Genomic DNA, 23,585 nt, shown 5'->3' with positions numbered 1-23,585 from the left:
GTTGAATAAAGTTTTGTCATAATAATCATAAGCGGTTAAACGCTCAACTTAGTAGATTAATAATGTTCTATTTCTTTACTTTTAATACACATAAAGCACCAATATTCTTGTTTTGTAGATAATGTATCAATCATCACTGATTCACCATCGTCTCTTGTTTATAATTCCTCGGATGAGCTTAAAAAGGGGTTTGGGTTCTATAAACAGCTCGAATGTTTCATTCCAACATTTATCAGGACCAATTGGTGTAATGGAACAAACACATAAAGATTAACTGAAAAAAACGTTCTAGCTTTAAATCAAATGAATTAGCATATAAGAAGAGAAAGGTTAGAATAATAAAGTATAAGCTGAAATAAAAAAAACAAATTAGAAGAAACCTCTAAGTAGTACTCACGCATATAACTGTACAAAGCAGAGTGGAAACCGGATGATTCACAAGCAAAATATGGACGACACAAAAGATCGCTTTGTTCTTTTCTTTGATTTTTAGATATATATATTAAGGACGAACTCAAATCTCATCAGGCAACTTAAAACTCTGTGTACCAAAAACATGAAGTGACGAGTTCTGAAGAAAGACGGCGACTCCACATTTGCTGCTGTTGAATCCATCCCATAGCGTGAAATGAGCAGTACCGGACACTGGTTTCTTCGGTGTTACATCTTTCACAGTGCACATCTTCTCCATCTTTCTCACAACGAAGTCATTCGACAACATTCTTCCTTCGTTCTCTCCTCTTGCGCAGTCGGTCACAAGCCCGGTTTCGTATATCGCCACCATTATGTCGATTCCGTCTCCGTCTACTTTCATTCTCAAAGCTCCGGTGAGTGATACTTGTAGTGTCTCTGAGGTTGGTCTCTGGAAAGTCGCCTGGTAAAGAAAGAAATAAATTTTACAAACTACTGATGAAATTACATGTGAAAAACTCAACAAAAACACTAAGCCATATTGTTCTGTTGTGTCAAGAACTCATTGATTTCAAGACCAGATAATTCATGGTTGAAATAATGTAAGTATGTAACTTAATCCTACGACACACATCTACAAAAACATGTCGTTCAACCAAAATATCTCAAAGATGTTGTTTAGTCAAGATTCACCATAATTTGCTAATTCTAATGCCATAGAAGCTTGCTGCATTCATTAACTCACATTCCCAGCAGTCATATACCTATATAACTATCTTCACGCATCCATATACAACTTCAAAAGCAGAGACATCCATAAATGTCTAATGTGTATGTTGAAACAGAGAAAGACCATCAGCGACCAGAATATAACCCTGTATCTAAAGAGAAGTCCTCTGTTTACTATACTAAATATTCACAAGACTCAGGGGAAAGAGACAATGCAAATCATAGGACACATAATTCTAAGAAAAGCTAGAAAACTTAGTTATAAGCAAGATTCACTGGATTCTTATTTTCATTAGCACCAGAGATTCAAAGCAGAGCCCTCAAACGCAACAGAGATTTCGTTTCAGTGTATTGACCAATTACTTGGAAAGCACATAAACAAACCCTAACTTCTCCACATCACGATCACCACATTCACATCAATCAATCAAAAGTCCAATTGTATTAAAAATTTTGAATGTTAGGAAAACTCACCTTGAAAGCTGGAGAAGGAAACCTAGGCGCTTCCGAGATAGAAGTAAGGAGTGTCTCCTCCTCGATTCCGGTCAATTGAGATCTTCCTTGGACAACAAGCTGAGGAGTAAACATGGTGTCAAGATTCAACGCCTCTACATACGCCTTTTGCCTCACCGTCCATTGGCTTGATCCATACGGATCTTTCCACCCCTTGAAATCCCAATAGTCCACATGAAACACCAAAACCATCGCCGGAGATCCAACAGATCCACCACCATCTCCTCCACGGATCTGAGCGTCGAAATCGCCTCGACCTAGCCGGGACATAAGCATCTCAGCCGCAGGGGAGGTCTTGCATCCCTGAGACGAGAATAGCTGGACGAGAACAGGTCCGTCTCCTGAGGGAACATCAGCGGCGACGACGGCGGAACTGTTACCTCCTCCGGAGATAGGTTTATTAGAAGAAGGTTTCTTGAGGCCGAAACAGGCGAAAAGACGGCGCGCCATTGGAGAAACAACTGTGTCCGTCTCTTCGCCTCCTCCCGAAGAAATCGGATTTAAAAAAAAAATAGAAATAAAAGATCGGAGAGAGAAAAAACGAATCAGAGAATTTTTCCCCCGAGAAAGTTTGAGAATGTCGTAGAGAGAGAGAGATCTTGAGGAAGGGAACAAGGGTTAACGCATCGAAAGGTCAAGAGAGAAAGGCGGCAAAAGTGTTCTTACTCTTTTTACCTATTTTATATATATTTTTAAGAATTACTGTGTTTAATTTGGTGGCAAAAGCTGTATTTTTCTATCTAATGCTGAGAAAAAGGAAAATAAAGAGAAGGAAAATATATGTTTAGTAAATATTCTTTAATTTTTTTTTCTTGGGGATTTATTGTTGTTTTAGACTTTTTTTTGTACGAAGGAAGGGTTGGTGACACGTAGGGAAAGGGAGGTTTATTTGTGCGAGGTCGGCCAACAATATCTTTTGTTTTTTTCGTGTATAGAAAAGAAAAATCAAAGAATTCACTTGCATGCACACCTCAAACCAAAACTAGAACTTGAGCAATTTGATTTCTTAAAAAAAAAAAAAAAAAGATTGCTGATAGAAATTTTGGATAAGAATAAAAATAGCAAAGGAAAAGTGTCATTTTTGATAAAATAATTTAATGTGGGTTTGTTTTGACTTTGAGTTAATCATAATAATTAAGTTAATCCTTTTAAAAAGTTATATATAGTTAAAGTTTAATTATACTGTGATAATTAAAGTGAATCTCAAAAAGTGTTTATCTATTGAGAACCAAAAATCCCTGAGGCTTAGTGGTTGGCAGTGTGCCATTATTTTTGAAGAATAAATCTCAAAAATTTAGCAAAAATTTACAAACACCTAAACTTAGATATTAACAAATTACACAAGATTCCTGTTACTAAATCTCGATTTTGGTTCAGAATCTTTGATTCCGATTCGGTTTAGAAAGAGACCACCTATGTTTTGTTCCCCATATAGACTCCCTCTTTTTCCCTTCACTCATTTCGCTCTTTGTCACCTTGCTTGGTGCCTTTCGATTAGTTGTTCAATCATATTCACTAACTATATGTCACACACAACATCCCAAGTTTGTAGTGAAATTTATTCTTCAAAAATAATGGCACACTGCCAACCACTAAGCCTCAGGGATTTTTGGTTCTCAATAGATAAAAATGTTTATATAGGAAATTAGCATATATCCAAATCCTAAAACAATGATACACTATATGATTTCGTTTTGACCACATATGAAACGGTCCATGCAAATCCATGTGGCTGATAAATTCACGACAAGCCAAAAAAAAAACTTCATGTACGTTCCAACATAATCTCCACCACAATCTAGGAGCTTCACTCCGTCCTACCATTTTTCCATATATATAATGCTTAAACTCATTCACTTGGTTCTCTTATATTCCTCGAGTTAATTTATTGTTTTTTCTTACAAGAAATCAAAAAGGATGTTAGAAGGGAAGGCAGTAATGGGCGAGACAGATATGAGGCAAACAATGAAGGAAGACGCTCTCAGCTTGGCCTCCAAAGCCCTTGATTGCTTTGATGTCACCGAACCCACTCAGATTGCCAGTTTCATCAAGAAGGTTCACTAATAAACTATTTCAAGTCTTAACTATGTTAACCTTAGTGTTAGCAAGTGTATAACTAATGAGTGGACCAATAATTTATATACCTAGCTAGAGTGTACATATATCAGGCAGTGATAATATAAATTTGTATGTTGAGACAAACTGTATCTTTTATTATTTTTGAATTTTTTTCAGGATTTTGATAGAATATACGGATCAGGATGGCAATGCGTTGTTGGGACGCATTTTGGATCGTTTGTGACTCATTGCAGTGGCTGCTTCATCCATTTCTCCGTTGGCAGCCTTACCATTTTGCTTTTTAAGGGATCAGCCGGTGAACCAGCGTCCCGGACCAACGATCTAGCTAGTTTAGACAATCTTGTAAAATAGTCAAGTCTTCATATAGTGCTTCACTGCTATTTCAAGATTGACCGTTATGAATGTTTTGAAAGACAAGATTATATTGCCTAGAGATATGATTTAGCGCTTTTAATTCTTACCATCCGGTTAGCTTGTAACTATTTTTCTCTGCCGTTAGTTTGAATAATGTGAAATTTACATGATTGAATCCTAAAACTAGTATAATTAGTCTTCGGTACATGAGAACAAGATCTAAGTTTCAACAGCTTTTCTTGCACCACCATTTCCGACGACGACGTTCAACACCATTTAACCGGAGCCTTGTCTTTGTCTCGCTTAGTCTTGCTTTGTAATCTTTCTTCCATTTCTCAAATCTTAACTTCAGTCTCCTAAGTTCTTCTGCGTGCTGCGTCCTGTTTGAGCTCGAGTCTGGTTCTAATCCTACCTCCACAAGACTCTTTGCATCTTCGTTAATTATGACGCTTCGTTGATCAGATTCTGTAGAAAGATTGTTAGCGTCACTCAAGCTATCCTTAAGCTCTTTTGTGGGAGTTCCGAAGGACATTGTATCCTCTGAGTCATTACCATGACTTGCAGTTTTGTTTGGAGCCAAAATCTTACAAGCAGCTGCAAGACTCATCTGCAAAGGCATATATAGATTTGGAACATCATTAGCTTTTAGGCGTTTGGTCAGAGCAAATCATATATATGCTTGATGATGATTACGTGGAGTGATGGGCACTGTACCTCCATTGACAACATATGTTTTTGCCATGTTTCCTCCATTGACTTCATTTTTGTTTCGTTCTCTAACCATCTTTCCTCAAATCGTTGCAACTCGTCCTGCAATGCAGTGTTTTCATCGTCCTTCTGCATTATAGCTGCTTCGACTTTCTGAACCCGGGTCTGGAGATCAGCAAAAGCCAAAGGTTGGACCTGAAGCTGCTCTAAAAGAAGGCCCTAAACAAGAAAGATAATAAGTTTCAGCAGTAGAGAACTCATAGACACACATACATCAGGCAAAATGCTACCTTATCTTTGGAATCCCTCCTCGTTAACTTTCTTCTCGGTCTTTTCTTTCCATTGCATGATTTTTTCTTCTGTTGCATACTATTTAAGTGTTTACGAGCCAGCCATTTGCGTACCACTACATACAAGGAAGAGAGCTGTAAAATCTTATCCAAAATAGAAATACAAATTTTTGATGCCAAAGGAAAGACATTGATGTTTACCATATTGCAAGTGTATGACTGCATCAAGTTCTTCAATAGTTGCTGGGGAAACGATAGCTGATCCTCCGACCACAATGTAGTTTCTCCTGGCATGTTCTCCGCGGATATCTATAGCAACAGAATAAATAAGAGAAGAGAAAACATATACCACAAATAAAGGAATCATGAATGATTACATGACTGAAGCATCACTGCAGCATTCTTCATATTGTGATAGTGTTCACGAGTCTTATAACCACGAAATTTCTTCTGTAATCCAAGTATGCCACATAAAACATATTTTTTTCTTTCCTCAAGGACGCCAATCTATCAAATATAAAGATGAAGGCGTTATAAATTGCCGATTGATCAGGAAACCAACATAATATCTACAGATAAAGAGAACTTACTAGTCCAGTTCGGAGGTATATTTTCCTATAACCAACTTGATACATTTCAGGAGGAAGATTGTATTGTTTCAGAATAGCAGTTGATGTGTTAAGTGGATCCTGGGAGAATTTTGTGGCCAGAAGTATGAATCCATATCTAATCCATGAACAAACCAACAAAGACAAAGCTTATGATTGGAACAATAGATTTATCAACAAAGCACATCGTTTAAGTTGAGAGACCATACCTTACTGCTATCTCTTGATGTGTCAACCGTGTAGGATATCCTGATCTTGATATTCTAACAATCTCCAAAACGCCACAACATCTAAGCTGTTGTAGAACATGATTCTCATCATAAATTCCAGGAAGCTGATTTGAATTTGGCTTTATGCATCGAATAAAATGAGGAGTGGTGTCTTCTAACTTGTTCATCAACTTGAAAAGTTGGCCCTGTAAGCATAAAGTGAAAGAATATTCCGATGGTCCAGCCATATTCAATAAAGTTTACAAAGAGATTATCAAAGTCAAAAGATTATTTTCAGAAAACTTTTTAGGAAGATTTCAACCAATACAGAAAACTGCAGAATTCAAGCCTTCTCACCTTAAACTTTGTAATCACACTTTGATTCATGGAGTCCGAAATGGTTGCCGACTTTAGGGACTTGTGACACATCTTCGAAGAAAACAGGTTCAATAATTGACATTTGCTTGATGATAAAAGTTGGATAAGATCAACTTGATTGTGTTGACATTTGCTCAATCAGGTTTAGACACTCTTGATTGTCTTTGAATTCGACCTTAGTCCAATCAATTCCATCCCCTTCATATTCCTGAACAGTGAAGATACTAGCACAAATTAACAATACACATTTTTTCTGATAATTGTAGCTGACCAGAAGCAGAATACCACATCTTCATATAATGAGGCTTTAGAGAAAGAAGATTACCTCTTGTTCAAGTTTAAATAGATGTCGGTTGAAATGTTGCTGCAGTCTTTCATTTGCATAGTTTATGCAAAATTGTTCGAAACTATTATTCTAAAACCATAAAAGACCTGATCATTACATAGTCAAAAGATATAGAGACTATAAAAACTCGAGCATGGTTACGAACCTTAAATGATTCAAACCCATATATATCAAGGATACTAATAGATCTTCCTGTACGTGAGTTACCAACTTCCAGTGAAATGTTTATTTGCTCAACAAGCCAGTTGAACAGGCTCGCATAGATGGTTTTCGCAAGAGAATCCCTCATCTCAGTTGCCTGAATATATAACAAAGCAATCCGCACACTACCTTTAGCTAGCTATATAGAAATTACTAGTGTTGTGTAATATATTGCAGTGTTTGTATAGATATTAAACAAACCTGTCGCAGTGTCAGTCTTTTAGCAATGCAATCTCTACCAGCTTGGAGCTTGCATGTAGACAAAACCACCATAAGCTCTTTTGAATTGCAGCCCATTAACATAGCTACATTAGTGACAGCTGTATGAAATAAGAACAACATAATAAACATCAGTAAATTTAATCCTATTAAGTTCACAACCAGTTCACTAATTCAAATGATAAATGACAATCAATTCTACCTTCATCTGCTACCACTTCCACATAGTTTTCATTGTCAATCACTTTAAAAGAAACATTTCCTAACCATAACACGGCTGCAAGCAGAGAAAATGCACGTTCTTGGTATTCTTGTGGAATTTGAACAATGTTGAAAGCTTCCTATAACAAAAGAGAAATCTCTGACAGAATAAGAAATTACAGAAACATGGCATCTGTTTCATGGAAAACAAAGGGAAGCAGTGGAAATAGATAAAGTTACCATCAGTTTGTGAAACTTTTGTGCATCATTAATGCGATCAATGGTTAAGCATTTGCTCTGGTTCAAATAATTGTATTCACTTGCTGCTTTAAGCTTCAATCTCTCTGCAAACAAAATCATATAATAAAAATGTTCTAGTAACTTCTAGCTTCTCAACCATGCGCAACTAAGCTAATTGATCTTTTATATATGTCTACATTTTTGCTTCAGCAGGGACACTTCCTAAGCATATCATATGCTGCTGAATACGTAAAATACCTGAATTAGTTCTTATATATCTCGAATTTGAAATGTTACCTATAAGAATTTGTGGAGCTCCTGCACACAATTCATAGAAGATATGGTATGATCTCTCGCCGTTGCACAGCTGAACCACTCTTGACTGATCCAAAGAGACTACTAATTAGCCTATGAATAGCTTACCAAGTAGAATCTGACTAGAGGTTCTCAACAAAAACTTACCTTTTCTAGGAGAACTATGGTCATTCAGCACAAGTAGTGACACAAACATGGTGAGGAAACCCAAAAAAAAGATGTGAGCTCCCATAGCCAAGCAAAGAAAATTGGCAAACAATAATACAAATGTTCAATTCTTACAAGTTTCAAGTTTAGCTCCGCATATCTTTCCCTTTGCACTAAAATGAATCTCCATCAGTTTTCCCTGCACCAATTCAGATTTACTATTGAATCAATTTACGGCCGACACCAAAGTCTAAAATTTAAAGAAATGATTTTAGTAATTTGGGAAAAAACATCCAGTCATGCAAAAATTGGAAGACAAAAAGGTATGTGTAACTCACAAATCGGCTAGAGTTGTCATTTCTTAATGTTTTAGCATTCCCAAAAGCTTCAAGTATACAACTTGTCTTTAGGAATTCGTTTTCCACCCCAAAGCTACCTCCACTAAGAGCTTCCAAGTACTGCATTGCATATTTTGCTGTCTCAGTTTTCCCAGCTCCACTTTCTCCACTATGAAATAATATTATATTCATTTGATTGTTGATATCAGTATCAGAAAACCTTTCACCTAAGCTATAGTCTAATCATTGGTTATATAAACAAAAAAAGCATTCAGAATAGAAAGCCTCGTACCTTATGATAATAGATTGGTTCTTCTCCTCTGCGTAAAGAAAAATTTCAATGTAAGTGCCGTAAAGTTAGCTATTTTAACAACATGGTAAGGAACTAAGCTTCACAGCTTCATGAAGAACCCAAAAAACACTGTGAAAGAATAGTCACCTCTCATCATCTCATCAAAAGCTGCATCTGCCACTGCATAAACATGAGGAGCATCCAAAGCCTTATTCTGATACATTGACAGAAATTCTTCTCCATAGATCTGGACATTCTTAAATGGATTTACTGCAATCAAAACCGGCCCTGCTTTACTCTATAATAGAGAAACATGAAACTATGTCAAGAAAAAGTAAACTCAGCTAGAATAACAAATAATCAAAAACAAACCACAAGAGAGCTTACATAAATCAAGTCTTGTGAATATCTGACGCGGAGGTTGTAAAGAACAGATGGTTCATTCAAATAACTAAGCTGTATAAGGTCTTCAACTCCCTCCAAAATATCTGGATTAGCAGGAAAAATCTCTTCCACTGATACTTTCACAACCTTAACACAAAATTACACCATAAGGCCTTTTCCATATCATATATAAAAATATAAACAAGTTAGAAAAGGAACTTACCTCGTCGGTATTGGACAACATAACACAAACATCATCAACAGAAGTAGATTGTATCTTCCCCAACTGCCACTGCCCATTATCAACCCGACACCAAACACGAAGTTTCTGCCATAAAAAATATAAACTTTAAAACAAAAACGAACCCAATACAAGTTGGAGCTGTGAATGAAGAAAGACGAAAGAAGCAAATCAATTTACCTCTCGGAAGAAATACTCAACGTTCTCGAGATCATGCGGGTTCTTAGCTGGACTCATCTGAGCAATTGCATTACGGAAGTTCGCCGGAAGCGATTGGCGATTCGACACCATTTGTGCCCTTGAAGTAGACCGAGACGGAAGCAACGACGACTCCTTGAAGCTCACGCTAACGCCGTGCTGACGGAGAGACTCCAACGTTTCCTTAACCGAGTTTTTCGTCATTGTGGCCGGAAACCCCGATAAATATCAGAATCCACCCACCAACAACAAAAAAAATTCGAACTTTTTTTGTTTTTTTTTGTCTAAGAGTCTTAATCAACACCCATTTCGCACCATAAACCCTAAAAAAAATCTCTCAAATCATGTAGTGGGGGTTGGGGAGGGTTGCCAGCATTGTAACCCCAAATGAAAGAATCTCTCAACATTGTAACCATATGATTCAAACAAATTAAAGGGAAAAAAAAAATAGCAAAAACTGAAAACAAAAATAAACCTTTTAACTAATTTTTGCCAACGAGAAGCCATTTCCAACGAATACACGAGAAGAGAGAGAGAGTTTTTAAAAATACAGAGACAGACACTGAACTCTCTTATGACCTTCTTTATCGGGAGTTCATAAGAGAGATCTTAGTGTATTTGGGCAAAAAAATAAATGAGAAGAAAAGAAAAAAATCTAAGATCTCCTCTTATATAATATACTCGAATGTGGGTTAAGAAGGGCTACGTGTCAGCTGTGTCTGTTGGGCGAATAGAAAATACAAAATGATAAAAAAAAAAAAAATTAATTTGGGGGTGATTGATTTTATTCTTTTTCCTCTCTCTCTTTCTTTCTCTCGCAATTGTATCTCCGAAACGAGAAAACAAATTGGAATCAGAAGATTCAAGGTTTGGAATCGAAGGACCAATTGCTTCAGAGGAAGGGTTTGGTAACGCCTAACGCAGATTCTTCTTCTCTATCATAGTCGTCGTTGAAATCAAGGGGAAGATGGTGTGTGAAGATCGCTCCGTCGATGTTGTCATCAGATTTTGGTAATCTTGCGGCGGAGGCTAAGGGAATGGTGGATTTGGGCGCCAATTGGCTACACATGGACATTTTGGTAACCCACCTTTATTGCTTCCTTTGCTTATTCGAATCTGAACTTTTGATTTTAGTCGATAAAGTTACTTACCTGGTGATCTAAAGGTTTCACCTTTGCTATGAATATGATAAAGTTGTGAATCCGGAATAGTGTACCAAGAACAGACTAGATGATGTGTTGAATGAATGTTGTGGAATTCTAATCTGAAACTTGTATCTCTGCTCTTCATATGAAACAACAAGAATCTGCCTTTTTTTTTCTTTTCTTATCTTGGACTTATATTATCCACCAGCTACACAACCTTTACTTGTTTACTGAGTATTGATTGATTCTTGCAAGTTGAATTCCATAATAGATAATTCTTCATTATGGTTCCATCATTATCATGGATACATAAATTGTTGCAGAGGAAGATTTAAAGTCTGAATTTTTAAACTTCATGTGTATTTTTGCAAGAACCCAATTTGCCAATTCTGATTTTTGAAAACAATGCTATTATTATAAAAAGGTTGATCTACAAAAATGTAGATGTCTTATTTAGTTGCTATGGCTATGAGCATCTTTTATGTCTCCATTAAAACTGCAGGAGCATATTAGCATCCATAAATGTTGGAGTATGTCTGTTTGAAGCGACTTGTTTGACAGCGACTTGTTCCTCCCTAAAGAGAAAACGGATGTCCTCTCACTTCTATAGCTTGTTGGACTTCAATGGCTGCTCTGCTTATCTGCCTCAACTTCGTTGTTGGTCCAGTTCAAATGCTCAAACTCTACGGGACTTCAGCAAGTGACTAGGATCAGTATGGAGTTGCAGAACAATGACAGTTTGAAATCTTTTGCAACTCCATATCGTACTCATGTAGCTACAAGTACAAGTGAGATCTTGTGATTCTTTTATTCTAATGGACCCTTTTCCATATCGTACTCAAGTAGCTACAAGTATAAGTGAAATCTTGTGATTCTTTTATTCTAAGATTGAATCATACACTCACTTACGTGGTTCGTGTGTACGTGATTATTGAAGCAACAAGTTTACTTTGTGATATGTATTATGTTTGTATTATGTTTTGAATCATACACTCATTTCTATTTTCCTATTTTTATAAAATCTTAAATGTTTAAACATTTATACTAGTTCTATTTTATTTCAAATTTCAAAAAACAATATTTTCAAAATTAAGAAACCCAAATTTAAAACCTACCATTGGAGGAGAAAATTTTAACTAAGAGATCATAGGTTTTTATATTCAAAACAATACACAATTAATTCATAAAAAAAATTAAACAGTATTTATGAACGTACCAATAATCTTGCTTAGGTGGACGATGATGTTAAAATTAGATAAATGGGCTTTTATCATAAAAAGGCCCAATAAATGGATCCGAATTAGTAAAATTGACCCGACAAAGGGTTTAGGTGAAAAAATACGATAGTTTCCTCCTCCTCCGTCTCTCTTTCTCTCTACTACTCAACTCTCTCAGCCCTAGCGCCAAAGCCAAAATCCGGCCATGACGAAGAAGAGGAACAGGAAGAAGAACATGGAAGAAGACGCTTCCGTGGACAATTCCGAATCTAAGAGCTTCTTCCAAGCTCCTCCTCAAGGTAGTAAATATCGTATGTTTCTCTAGCTTCTAAGCCGAACAAGTTGCGGGGTGATTCATGTGTTTACTTTTCCTTTTATATTGGTTAGCCATGGACACTACGGAGACAGGAGATTCGAGATTAGCTGCTCGTGCTCGTACCTTGTAAGCGTTTAACTCTTGTACTCTTCCCTAGAATTATTGCTTTGGTGTCCGGCTTTAAGTCTTTTTTGATTTGTGGTTTGGTTAGTTATGGTACTCTCACAGGAAAACTTGTGTAACTATATTTGGATTTATGTTATACAAAAGTCTCTAATTGTGTTTCTCTTTGGTCTCAAGTTTCCAAATTCCAGCTTCCATTGTACATTGCTTTGTTTTTGTCCTAAGAGGTTGGACCTGGAGTCATGTATTGTATGTTTGTATACTGTTCATATTACCTGTAATGCTTAAATTTGGTTTTTTTAGAACATATATGTATGCAATTTTGTTTGGAGAAGAAGCTACAATTTGACTCGTTTATCTTTAATCCTTATGACATTTCATGTTTTACATTTAGGACAAGCACAAGGAAAGGAAAACCGATGAAGAGAACCAAGAAGGCAGGGAAAATGAATGCCGTGGCTATAGGTAGACATATAGCGTCCTCGTTTCTTTTGTCTTCTTAAGATTCTCTCTCTGCGTTGAGATTCAGGTGTTTACTTAACTCTTTGATTGTTTCTTCTTTGATTTCGTTAGCCATGGATACTACGGAGACCGGAGACTCGAAACTAGCTCCGAAACTAGCTCCCCTTTCTACTAACCTGTAAGCCTTTTTGAAACTCTGCCGGCTTTAACATTGTTAATTTTGACTTGGATCTAGAATTTCTTTTATTAGGCCCATTTCGATTTGTAGTTTTGGCCAGTTATGGACTTATGGTACTCTCGGGAAGACTTGTGACCTAGTTGGATTGATATTATATTAGTCTTAGGTCGCTTCGAAGTTTGCATTGTGAATTGCTCTCTTCTGATCGGTTTTGACCTGGAGTCATGTAGTTTGCTATTGTTGTATTACTCAAATGGTTACAACAAGCTTAAGTTTCTCCACATTTAGTTCTAAATCTAGAAGATAACACTTAGGAGACTAAATGCAAGAATCTTGGATAAGTTTTGATTGTATACTAATACTAGTTTATCGTTTTGTTACGGTCCTCAACTGTAATGTACTAAGGCATGAAAAGATTAGATTTGGTCTGATAGAAGCAGTTCAATGGCTTAATCATATTTTTCTTAAGTATCAACTTAACAAAGGTTTAGTGTGAGAGTAAACCGGGGCTGGTTTAGCTTATTTCTTTTGTCTATCTATATATACAATGTGGAGAGGGTTAGAGAGCTTTATCGAGTATTTGGTGAGGTCTTTTAGGGGGAGTGGGAGGAGCTCCATTAACAAAATCCTCAGTTCCTTTTGTAATTCCAGTTCTATAATCTATCAAATCCTTTTCTATAAGCAAATCGTATCAAATTGGTATCAGAGCAGTTCGACCCAATGGGAGATGGTGATGGTTCTGTGGAGGTTCCTGTTTATTATGGTGATGAAGATCCGGCGATGTGGATTTCATGGGTTGAAGATTACTTCACGGACCATGGATTCACAGAAGAGACAAAGATCTCTTTTGCATATGGATTTATGGAAGGTGTTGCTCTATTGTGGTTCCAGGAGTCACATGTTGCGTTTACAAGCTGGAATGAGATCAAGATCGGTCTGCTTCAACGATTCAGCAAAGGGAAAGAGAGCGTTGTGGCTGATCTAACGCAGAGTGATGAATTTGACTCTAAGATGAGCAGATGGACGAGCTGTTTGGACAAACTAGAGAAATATCTCCTAGAGACTGAGGAGTGTCTTGAAAAACCAAGTGGTGAAGAGAAGGAGAAGACTGCAGCAGCAGAAGTGGTGGTATGTCAAAGAGTCGCAGAAAAAGAAGATCTGTTGGATAATATCTTCCAAAAAGAACAAATGGGTGTGCAAAAAGAGCCAGATATTGAGAAGAGTGAACATGTCCACCAAGTGTTCGATCAAATGCCTATGGAAAGAAAAGTGAACACGAAGAAGAAAAAGAAGAAGAGATGGAAAACGTTTTCAAAGATTGATGGGTCTGAAAGTGGTTTCAAACTCAAAGGAGATACAGGCTTTGTGGAGCTATTGACAAAGAGAATAGAAGAACATATGAACTTCTATTTGCCGCAGGTGTTAGAGGAACATCGAAACCATAGGGAACAAGCAGCTAAGCCAAATCATGTATACCAGGTGTTCGAGGAATTGTCTCAAAGAGGGAAAAAGACTACCACGAAGAGAATTCGGAAGAAGTTCACAAAGGCTAAGGGGTTTAAATACAAAGCTGGAATAGTGAAATTGGGGACCTCTCGAATCCAGATGAAGAACATACATGACAGACCAGACACTACTATATTGGTCTATGCTGGAAAAAACTATCATTTGCTATCTGCCAGCCAAGTATTTAACAAAAGGTTGAGGGGAGATAATAGACTCACGAGAAAGAAAAAGAAGAAGCCATGGAAGAATCATTCAAATAACTATAACCCACATGGAGTGGCAGAGGGATGTGTGAAAAGTGAAGGAGTGATGCTGAAAATTGTTGCAAAATGGTGGAACTGTGGTCTGTTGAAAGATTCGGTTGAGATGGGGAATAAGAAGACATGTGTCAAGATGAAGATGCACCACCGAACGTTCAACAAAAGGTTGTTGTGGCAAGGGTATCACGCACAACAGAAGAAAAACATGATGAAGATGGAGTATGCGAGCAAGGGTATCACGCACTACCTATATGTTCATCAATGGGTGTATGAAAAGCTGTCGTTGAGATATCTAACAGTTTTGAAGAAGCTCGCCAACTGGAGGAAACACAAATTCAAGCAAAAACGCAACAAGCATGAGAAGAAGAATAAAGAGAGGTTCTCTAGAAATCAGGTTGTCTTGACATTGAACTTTATACTCAAGTTCAAGTATTATGAGAAACGCGTCCAGGAATGGTGTAAGAAAGAGTCGTGGAAAGGAGAACATGTTGAGGTAGAGAGGAAGATAGACTATACCAAGCCACATAGGGTCAAGTGCAAAACTGTGAAGCTGGACTGGACAAAGCTAATTTGGCTTCGAAGATTGAACATGTTCATACGTGAAAGAATGGAGACAGTGAGAGGATCGCAGAGCCTTGACATGACGTACATGACAGTTGGCGAAATGACTGACATAATAGGGTTGATAAGCTGGGTTGTCGCGTATTTAGAGGAGCATGACAAACAAATGCATCAAGTGATCTTGGACGTGCTGAAAGTGGGAATCAGAACGGCTATGGAGATGATGAGTTGGTCTAGTAGAAAGAGACACAAATTTCGACATAAGCGCAAGTCGAAGCTGTTATGGGAATTGATGACAGTAGATAAGAAGCATTCCATGACTAGTGGGAAGAGAGTCAAATTTAAAAAGAAGTACAGGAACACTTGGGTGTTGCGAACGTATACGAAAGAAGAAACTCCACTAGGCAAAGGGTTAATGGAAACGACATATTTCAAAAGAACATGGGCCTTATCGCTCGGTAAAGAGTTTGCCATTGCTACCACAAGACATGCAGTTTGCATTGACGTTAACAAATGGATTCAGTTGTCAGTGCTGGGAATTGAAGAACTATTTAGTGCGGGCTTGAAAGCGTTGGATGGGAGGCAGGGTGTTAGCCTGGAGATAGTTCCCTTGGTTCTTAGTGCAGGTTTCATGGGTGGTGATGATTCTTCTCTGGAAATTGTTGCTGCAATGGAGGTCTCAGCAAACAGAAGCATACAGTTTCATTTACCTACAATACTGCAAGTGGATGGGTTTGCCTACACTACTGCAAGTGGAAGGGCGAATGAATTTCAAATAGTGCTAAAAATCAGTGTGGCTGTTGTTAGTGGAAAAATAGAAGTTAAGCTGATGGAGAGGGGGTTTCTTGTTGTCTATCTAAACAAGGTGGCTGAACGGGAAAAAGAAAAGAATGGCATGGCGTGGAAAATTCGTTATCTGGAGCAAAAACCTTGGGAGATAGAAATGGTGTTTCAACTGGATGATGTCACGGCCAAACAGATAATCATGTTGCCTAGTTCAGTGTCCTCTTTCGCAGAGAATATTAGTCATGACGAAATTGAAGACATGTTGACGTGTGAGACTCTGATACAAGCAAGAGACGTAATGTTGGCGCAGCTAAAGGAAAATCTCCAAGTCAGATCAGAGCTGAATTTGGATTTGGAGGCCAGGGACAATCTGAAAACAGGGCATGAAGAGTTGTTGCTGAAGCGGGAAGTGATGCCATATTTTGAATGTCCTGGGAAGCTCAAAGAAGGGGTTGGCTAAACAGTTTGCTCATTTCAACCTTGAGGACAAGGTTGTTTTCAAAGGCAGGGGTATTGATAGAAGCAGTTCAATGGCTTAATCATATTTTTCTTAAGTATCAACTTAACAAAGGTTTAGTGTGAGAGTAAACCGGGGTTGGTTTAGCTTATTTCTTTTGTCTATCTATATATACAATGTGGAGAGGGTTAGAGAGCTTTATCGAGTATTTGGTGAGGTCTTTTAGGGGGAGTGGGAGGAGCTCCATTAACAAAATCCTTAGTTCCTTTTGTAATTCCAGTTCTATAATCTATCAAATCCTTTTCTATAAGCAAATCGTATCATGGTCCTCCTTACGCTTTGCTTTCCTTTAATCCAGATGACATTTCTTGTTTTCTGTTAGGACAAGCAAGAGGAAAGGAATACCGATGAAGAGAACGAAGAATGTAAGGAAGATGAAAGCCCAGGCTAAAGCTATAGCGTTGAGCGAGAAGTATGAAGAGAAAGCTACAAAGAACCAAACCAAAACTCTCAAAACTCTTTCGGCCAAGAAATTGTACGAGTGATTTTGGTGGAATAAGCTACAAAGAAGGGGAAAAGATAGAAATTTTTGATAGTTCATTTGTCTATTTTGGTCTCGCTAACGTTTATGTTTTCTTTCAAAAAGAGCTTTTGCAATTTTGTAATCTTGGCGACTTATAAAAATTACGTAGTATGTTTACGGATTAATCAATTATATTATTTTACCAATACTTGTTTTCTTAACAAAGTCCAATCTTCATATAATACCATATATCTCAAGTCTTGGCGTTTAAATTGTTGGAACAAGGAAAAACATGCGTACACGGGAGACTACTACTTTAAACATTAAACAATCATTCAAATACAAAAGAGACAACAATGTCATAGACATATAAATATACATATGAATATACATATGGATGTGTATTTCTATATTACTTCTAGATCCAACAACGAGCTCTCTGCACAAGTTTGTTGCCTACGCTATAACTTCCCGGTCGCATTGTCAGTCTGCATCTGTTACTTCTGCTTCTATGTCTACAATCGCTGTTGAGAAACCCTTTCCTACACAATCAATCAAACACTTCATCTCACCATTGGATTCACAAGAGATATTATGTGTAAGTAAGAACAAACCTTTCTCAGGTGCAGAAGAAAATCCATTTAGGTCTTGTCCAAACGCAGTAGTTTGGTTGGAGAATTTCACTGGTTCCTTAACAAACTTATCATCCACCACTGCATTTTCCAAGTAAAAAATACACAATGCTAATGCTTCATAAAAGAGACGTCCGTTGATAAATCGAAAAGTGGAGGAGTCATCGTTTTACCCGAGAATGGCTGAGTGCAGAAAGGACAAAGCTGTACTTCATCATCCATCGCTGACCTGCAGCATGTTTGAAGATACAATCAACAAGATTTGAGGAAACAACAAAAAAAAAACAACTGAGGGATTGATTCTTGTTACAGCCTTACTTGAATATCTGAAACTCGTTTCCACAATTCGGACACTGCACAAGATGAAAAATCGCAAGATAGCTAAGTAGAACAGAATCTTGAAGGATTTACTCAAACACAAGTGGTAGCTAAACTAAATTTAATTCAAGATTAGCATCCACGAGTTATAATTAAGATTCACAGTGTTTCTGCGGATTCTTGAAATGTTAAGCCAAAGACAAGAAAAAATTACATTGCTCTGGACAATATCTCGTTGTGCCCACCATAGAAAAGCCCCCAACCCCAGAATTGGAACAATCACCACAACCAGCTGCAAATTGTAAGAATTTTCAGTTACCAAAAGGCTAAGACAGTACAATTAGACAAACCAGTTAAAATACTTTAGAGAGTAATACCCAAACAGAGACAATAGCGTCCAGAATCCAACCAAGCTGACCAGTCATAGAGAGATATGTCAACCCGATAGCCAAAGCAAGGTTCCCAAGTATCCTTCCGTTTCCGTTGTTATCTCCACCATTAAACCCTAAACCCTTGTTACATCTAACCTTAACCTCCCGTCTTTGCCGGCTAAGAGCTTTCTCACTAGCTAAAAATCCAATTNAAAAATACACAATGCTAATGCTTCATAAAAGAGACGTCCGTTGATAAATCGAAAAGTGGAGGAGTCATCGTTTTACCCGAGAATGGCTGAGTGCAGAAAGGACAAAGCTGTACTTCATCATCCATCGCTGACCTGCAGCATGTTTGAAGATACAATCAACAAGATTTGAGGAAACAACAAAAAAAAAACAACTGAGGGATTGATTCTTGTTACAGCCTTACTTGAATATCTGAAACTCGTTTCCACAATTCGGACACTGCACAAGATGAAAAATCGCAAGATAGCTAAGTAGAACAGAATCTTGAAGGATTTACTCAAACACAAGTGGTAGCTAAACTAAATTTAATTCAAGATTAGCATCCACGAGTTATAATTAAGATTCACAGTGTTTCTGCGGATTCTTGAAATGTTAAGCCAAAGACAAGAAAAAATTACATTGCTCTGGACAATATCTCGTTGTGCCCACCATAGAAAAGCCCCCAACCCCAGAATTGGAACAATCACCACAACCAGCTGCAAATTGTAAGAATTTTCAGTTACCAAAAGGCTAAGACAGTACAATTAGACAAACCAGTTAAAATACTTTAGAGAGTAATACCCAAACAGAGACAATAGCGTCCAGAATCCAACCAAGCTGACCAGTCATAGAGAGATATGTCAACCCGATAGCCAAAGCAAGGTTCCCAAGTATCCTCCCGTTTCCGTTGTTATCTCCACCATTAAACCCTAAACCCTTGTTACATCTAACCTTAACCTCCCGTCTTTGCCGGCTAAGAGCTTTCTCACTAGCTAAAAATCCAATTTTCTCCAGACCCATCAATCGTCGTCTCTGTCTATGCTCAATTAAGGAAACTCTCAATCCCAACTTGTTCTGAAGCAGAGAAGGAACAAAGCTCCGTCCTTTGGACTGGAGTCTAATTCTGGGTTCCTTGTTCAAACCATCGTGTATGGAGATGTTGGTACACAAGATAATCTGTGGAATCGAAGCCATCGTCTGAATTTTGTTACCTAACAAAACACCAAACTCGAGTTGAAAGAGCGTCGACCTCGAGAAATGGTGATATCACGATGGCAATGATACGTTATAGCCTTATATATAATTATAACAGATCAAATAACATCGCGGGGATAGCTCAGTTGGGAGAGCGTCAGACTGAAGATCTGAAGGTCGCGTGTTCGATCCACGCTCACCGCAATAGTTTTTTCCTTATGTCACTTCCTTAAAACGGCGTCGTTGTCTATGTGACCCATTAAATCATTTCCGTGAAACGCGTCGTTTACAGTTTAATTTGCCTTTTTCCACATTACAGTTACTTGAAACGTGTCGTTTTGAGCATAAAGGAACCAGAGCTTTTGACCTTTGCCATTTGAGAGATGCATGTTTGATTGGAAAAGTTTAAACTCTTAAAATCTTTACGAGCTTCAAGAACTCGATTTAAGGGACTACGGTTCAATTTGCATTATAGTTTGATGTGATTTGAGTGAGAAACCCGATTGATTTTTTTATACATGTGTTAAGAATTAAGATTGAGTGTGATAATATATTATCCATGTTCACTTTTGCTTTGAGAACGCATAAGTTACCAAAATTCGCTTATATATTACATCTAAAATTTGGTTAACATATATAGTGTTCGTCGTGGTTTCTGATCAGTCTAAGAATAACATTATCTTTAAGTTCGATTTCGGCTTTAGATAAGGCGGCATTGAATCACGGATATATCATACTGTTGGTACGGGATTCAGCACCCCCGACATACCGAGCTAAACCAGAAATTCTAATTGATTAGTTAACCGGGAAACCGGTTAAGGGCTCGATTAGGTCAATAAGAAGTCAGTTCGGCCAAAGTGTCGACTTGAAGAAGAAGGAGCCGACTTCCACTTCGGCACGGCGGCCGAATGAAGCAATGAGGCAGTTTTCCATATCTCACTTCGTCCGATAAGGAAAGTGAATATATATTGTAATCTTAGAGCATGTATAAAGAAGGAGAGACTTCTCCATTGTAAGGCATCGAGAATAAAATACAATAATCGAGTTCTCCTTTTGTTCTTGGCAATAAACCCTAATTCCTTTGAGTTCTATCTCTTTACTTTAATTCGAAGGCATAGATCTGTTTTCTAGAGATATAACTCTATTGAATTTGTTTCCCTCCTCGAACAAATTCATTGTGGAAACCTAGTTTCTACAGGTTAATTTATCATTTCTCCTCTCTAAATTAAAATGCATGCCTAAGAATCTACTTAATTACATACTAAGTTAGAAATTTGAGCAATATTAACTGAATAGGAAATTTCATTATATTTTTAGTATATGGGGAGATGAGAGAAAAAGATTTAGTTCCGAGAGATGTTGATCAGCATCACAATGGCATGTGTTAGGTCTACTAATATAAATCATACAAGGTTTTAATAAGACAACTAGAGCTTAAATATTAGATTCAAAAAAAAAAAAATAGAGCTTAAATATTTAAATAGAGCTTAATATATTTAATTTATATACGTTAACATACATGCATTTACACATAGATTCAGCCGTAGAGCTAGCACTAGAGTGTATCTTGATACAAATTATTCTAAACGATGGACACATAGTCGAACAATATTGTTTTTGTACGGAACTCATGAAGAAACAACCATAACAAATTAAAACCTTACTTCCACAATAATTGCAAGAGTAGTACGTAGCCCTCTTCCGAAGCAAAATATTTGACTTTTAACGACCATTAAAAAATCACAATCGAGAACTCATCGCCAACACAAATTTTCTATATCTTCTTTCTCTATCGATATAGTCATATATATTTTATATTTTGGCCAATAGAAAAATCGAGGATGGAGGTTCCAAAACCCTCATTGCTAATGATAATTTTCGTGGTAGCTTTATGTTTCTTGCATGTCAAGGCTTGGCATGGTCAGACTTACTGTGGTGGCAATGCGGCTCCCCGATGTTAGCTCCAATACATCGACTNCGAAGGCATAGATCTGTTTTCTAGAGATATAACTCTATTGAATTTGTTTCCCTCCTCGAACAAATTCATTGTGGAAACCTAGTTTCTACAGGTTAATTTATCATTTCTCCTCTCTAAATTAAAATGCATGCCTAAGAATCTACTTAATTACATACTAAGTTAGAAATTTGAGCAATATTAACTGAATAGGAAATTTCATTATATTTTTAGTATATGGGGAGATGAGAGAAAAAGATTTAGTTCCGAGAGATGTTGATCAGCATCACAATGGCATGTGTTAGGTCTACTAATATAAATCATACAAGGTTTTAATAAGACAACTAGAGCTTAAATATTAGATTCAAAAAAAAAAAAATAGAGCTTAAATATTTAAATAGAGCTTAATATATTTAATTTATATACGTTAACATACATGCATTTACACATAGATTCAGCCGTAGAGCTAGCACTAGAGTGTATCTTGATACAAATTATTCTAAACGATGGACACATAGTCGAACAATATTGTTTTTGTACGGAACTCATGAAGAAACAACCATAACAAATTAAAACCTTACTTCCACAATAATTGCAAGAGTAGTACGTAGCCCTCTTCCGAAGCAAAATATTTGACTTTTAACGACCATTAAAAAATCACAATCGAGAACTCATCGCCAACACAAATTTTCTATATCTTCTTTCTCTATCGATATAGTCATATATATTTTATATTTTGGCCAATAGAAAAATCGAGGATGGAGGTTCCAAAACCCTCATTGCTAATGATAATTTTCGTGGTAGCTTTATGTTTCTTGCATGTCAAGGCTTGGCATGGTCAGACTTACTGTGGTGGCAATGCGGCTCCCCGATGTTAGCTCCAATACATCGACTGCCCTGAAGAGTGCCCGACCACCATGAACCCCAACTCTCAGAACAAAATTTGTTGGGTAGACTGCTTTAAACCCCTTTGCATGGCAGAGTGTCGCGGTAATTACATCTTTCTTTTCTTTTTTTTTTTGTATAGAGACCAATGCAGTTTAAAAGTGCAAATTAAGCTTTTTGAAAATATTTTTACGATTTGGATATGATATTTTGTAGCGGTGAAACCCAACTGTGAATCCTCTGGAGCGATCTGCCTAGATCCAAGGTTCATAGGTGGTGATGGAATTGTGTTCTACTTCCATGGAAGGAGCAATGAGCATTTTAGCCTTGTCTCAGACCCTGACGTTCAGATCAATGCTAGGTTTACTGGTCATAGACCCGCTGGCCGTACTAGAGATTTCACATGGATCCAAGCACTCGGCTTCCTCTTCAACTCCCATAAATTCTCCCTCGAGACCACCAAAGTCGCCACTTGGGACAGCAACCTCGATCACCTCAAGTTCTTTATCGATGGTCAAGATTTGGTTATTCCTCAAGAAACCTTATCCACTTGGTAACTATAGAAATCCAAATTTTGTCTTTTAGGTTGCGATTGTTTAACACTCTATGTACGTTTAGATTTCTCTCTTTGGGTTTTAGATTTACATGTAATAGAAAGCAATCTTTTAGTCTTAGTTCTTGACCGACAAGTATATTCTCAGGTACTCATCCGACAAAGAAATTAAGATTGAAAGGTTGACCCAAAAGAACAGTGTGATCGTGACGATTAAAGACAAAGCTGAGATCATGATCAACGGGGTTCCTGTGACCAAAGAAGATGATAGAATCCACAACTACAAATTACCTGTAGATGATTGTTTTGCCCATCTCGAGGTCCAGTTCAAATTCATAAAACTGTCCCCAAAAGTCGATGGAATCTTGGGACGCACTTACAGGCCTGAATTCAAGAATCCGGCTAAACCAGGAGTCGCAATGCCAGTAGTGGGAGGTGAGGATAGCTTCAGGACATCATCTCTGCTCTCACATGATTGCAAAACTTGTTTGTTCTCTGAAAATCCGGTCATTGCGGGTGTCTTCTTCAAGCCAAAAAGTACTTACACATTGCTAGATTGCAGCCGTGGCGCGTCTTCCGGTTATGGAATCGTCTGCAGGAAGTAGTTACCATCCAATAATAAAAGTATATGTTATGTTTTGTGTAAGTTTACTTTATATGATTGCCAAAATAAAACAGAGTAATAAGCTAATTAAGAAGCAAATTCTAAAGAAAATAAATGTAACTCAGTGATG

General features: G+C 37.4%; 4 protein-coding genes, 1 non-coding gene and 2 pseudogenes across 7 annotated transcripts; 4 read left to right on the top strand and 3 right to left on the bottom strand.

The window, feature by feature from the left end:
• LOC104717502 lies at positions 354-2,307 on the bottom strand. Its single transcript, XM_010435078.2, has 2 exons — positions 1,615-2,307; positions 354-874 (listed from the first exon to the last, which is right to left on the bottom strand). The coding sequence occupies exons 1-2, from the start codon at positions 2,101-2,103 to the stop codon at positions 515-517; spliced, it is 849 nt and encodes a 282-aa protein (XP_010433380.1). The 5' UTR covers positions 2,104-2,307; the 3' UTR covers positions 354-514.
• On the top strand, positions 3,502-4,256 carry LOC104717500 (dynein light chain 2, cytoplasmic-like). Its single transcript, XM_010435076.2, has 2 exons — positions 3,502-3,708; positions 3,889-4,256. Exons 1-2 carry the CDS (start codon positions 3,571-3,573, stop codon positions 4,081-4,083), a joined length of 333 nt encoding a protein of 110 aa, XP_010433378.1. The 5' UTR covers positions 3,502-3,570; the 3' UTR covers positions 4,084-4,256.
• On the bottom strand, positions 4,201-10,480 carry LOC104717501 (annotated as a pseudogene).
• Positions 11,888-17,120, top strand: LOC104717499. Its single transcript, XM_010435075.2, has 5 exons — positions 11,888-12,062; positions 12,151-12,205; positions 12,597-12,667; positions 12,776-12,842; positions 16,795-17,120. Exons 1-5 carry the CDS (start codon positions 11,969-11,971, stop codon positions 16,955-16,957), a joined length of 450 nt encoding a protein of 149 aa, XP_010433377.1. The 5' UTR covers positions 11,888-11,968; the 3' UTR covers positions 16,958-17,120.
• Positions 17,233-19,506, bottom strand: LOC104717497. 3 transcript variants are annotated; one of them, XM_019230850.1, is made up of 7 exons: positions 19,212-19,506; positions 18,263-18,407; positions 18,100-18,177; positions 17,886-17,920; positions 17,741-17,796; positions 17,550-17,648; positions 17,233-17,477 (listed from the first exon to the last, which is right to left on the bottom strand). In XM_019230850.1, exons 1-7 carry the CDS (start codon positions 19,457-19,459, stop codon positions 17,419-17,421), a joined length of 720 nt encoding a protein of 239 aa, XP_019086395.1. In that variant the 5' UTR covers positions 19,460-19,506; the 3' UTR covers positions 17,233-17,418. The 3 variants fall into 3 exon arrangements, with proteins under 3 accessions (XP_019086395.1, XP_019086394.1, XP_010433376.2); XM_019230849.1 differs by having other exon boundaries at positions 18,263-18,459; positions 19,264-19,506; XM_010435074.2 differs by lacking the exons at positions 17,741-17,796; positions 17,886-17,920; positions 18,100-18,177; positions 18,263-18,407 and adding exons at positions 18,545-18,600; positions 18,690-18,724; positions 18,904-18,981 and having other exon boundaries at positions 19,067-19,506.
• Positions 19,591-19,663, top strand: TRNAF-GAA. Its single transcript has one exon. It is a non-coding gene; the product is annotated as a tRNA-Phe (tRNA).
• LOC104717496 lies at positions 22,172-23,456 on the top strand (annotated as a pseudogene).

Source organism: Camelina sativa, chromosome 10 (assembly GCF_000633955.1).
Source record: "Camelina sativa cultivar DH55 chromosome 10, Cs, whole genome shotgun sequence".
Lineage (NCBI taxonomy): Eukaryota > Viridiplantae > Streptophyta > Magnoliopsida > Brassicales > Brassicaceae > Camelina > Camelina sativa.
This window is presented reverse-complemented; position numbering and strand designations above follow the sequence as displayed.

Bases quoted from the DNA above. Each gene is read 5' to 3' on its own strand.
- LOC104717499 (XM_010435075.2), top strand. From the start codon at position 11,969: ATGACGAAGAAGAGGAACAGGAAGAAGAACATGGAAGAAGACGCTTCC. The intron at 12,206-12,596 runs GTAAGCGTTTAA...TTTTACATTTAG, and splicing joins GCTGCTCGTGCTCGTACCTT to GACAAGCACAAGGAAAGGAA. The intron at 12,668-12,775 runs GTAGACATATAG...TGATTTCGTTAG, and splicing joins AATGAATGCCGTGGCTATAG to CCATGGATACTACGGAGACC.
- LOC104717502 (XM_010435078.2), bottom strand. From the start codon at position 2,103: ATGGCGCGCCGTCTTTTCGCCTGTTTCGGCCTCAAGAAACCTTCTTCT. The intron at 875-1,614 runs GTGAGTTTTCCT...TTTCTTTACCAG, and splicing joins TTCCTTCTCCAGCTTTCAAG to GCGACTTTCCAGAGACCAAC.
- LOC104717500 (XM_010435076.2), top strand. From the start codon at position 3,571: ATGTTAGAAGGGAAGGCAGTAATGGGCGAGACAGATATGAGGCAAACA. The intron at 3,709-3,888 runs GTTCACTAATAA...AATTTTTTTCAG, and splicing joins TTGCCAGTTTCATCAAGAAG to GATTTTGATAGAATATACGG.
- LOC104717497 (XM_010435074.2), bottom strand. From the start codon at position 19,459: ATGGCTTCGATTCCACAGATTATCTTGTGTACCAACATCTCCATACAC. The intron at 18,982-19,066 runs GTATTACTCTCT...TACAATTTGCAG, and splicing joins ACGCTATTGTCTCTGTTTGG to CTGGTTGTGGTGATTGTTCC. The intron at 18,601-18,689 runs GTAAGGCTGTAA...AACATGCTGCAG, and splicing joins AACGAGTTTCAGATATTCAA to GTCAGCGATGGATGATGAAG.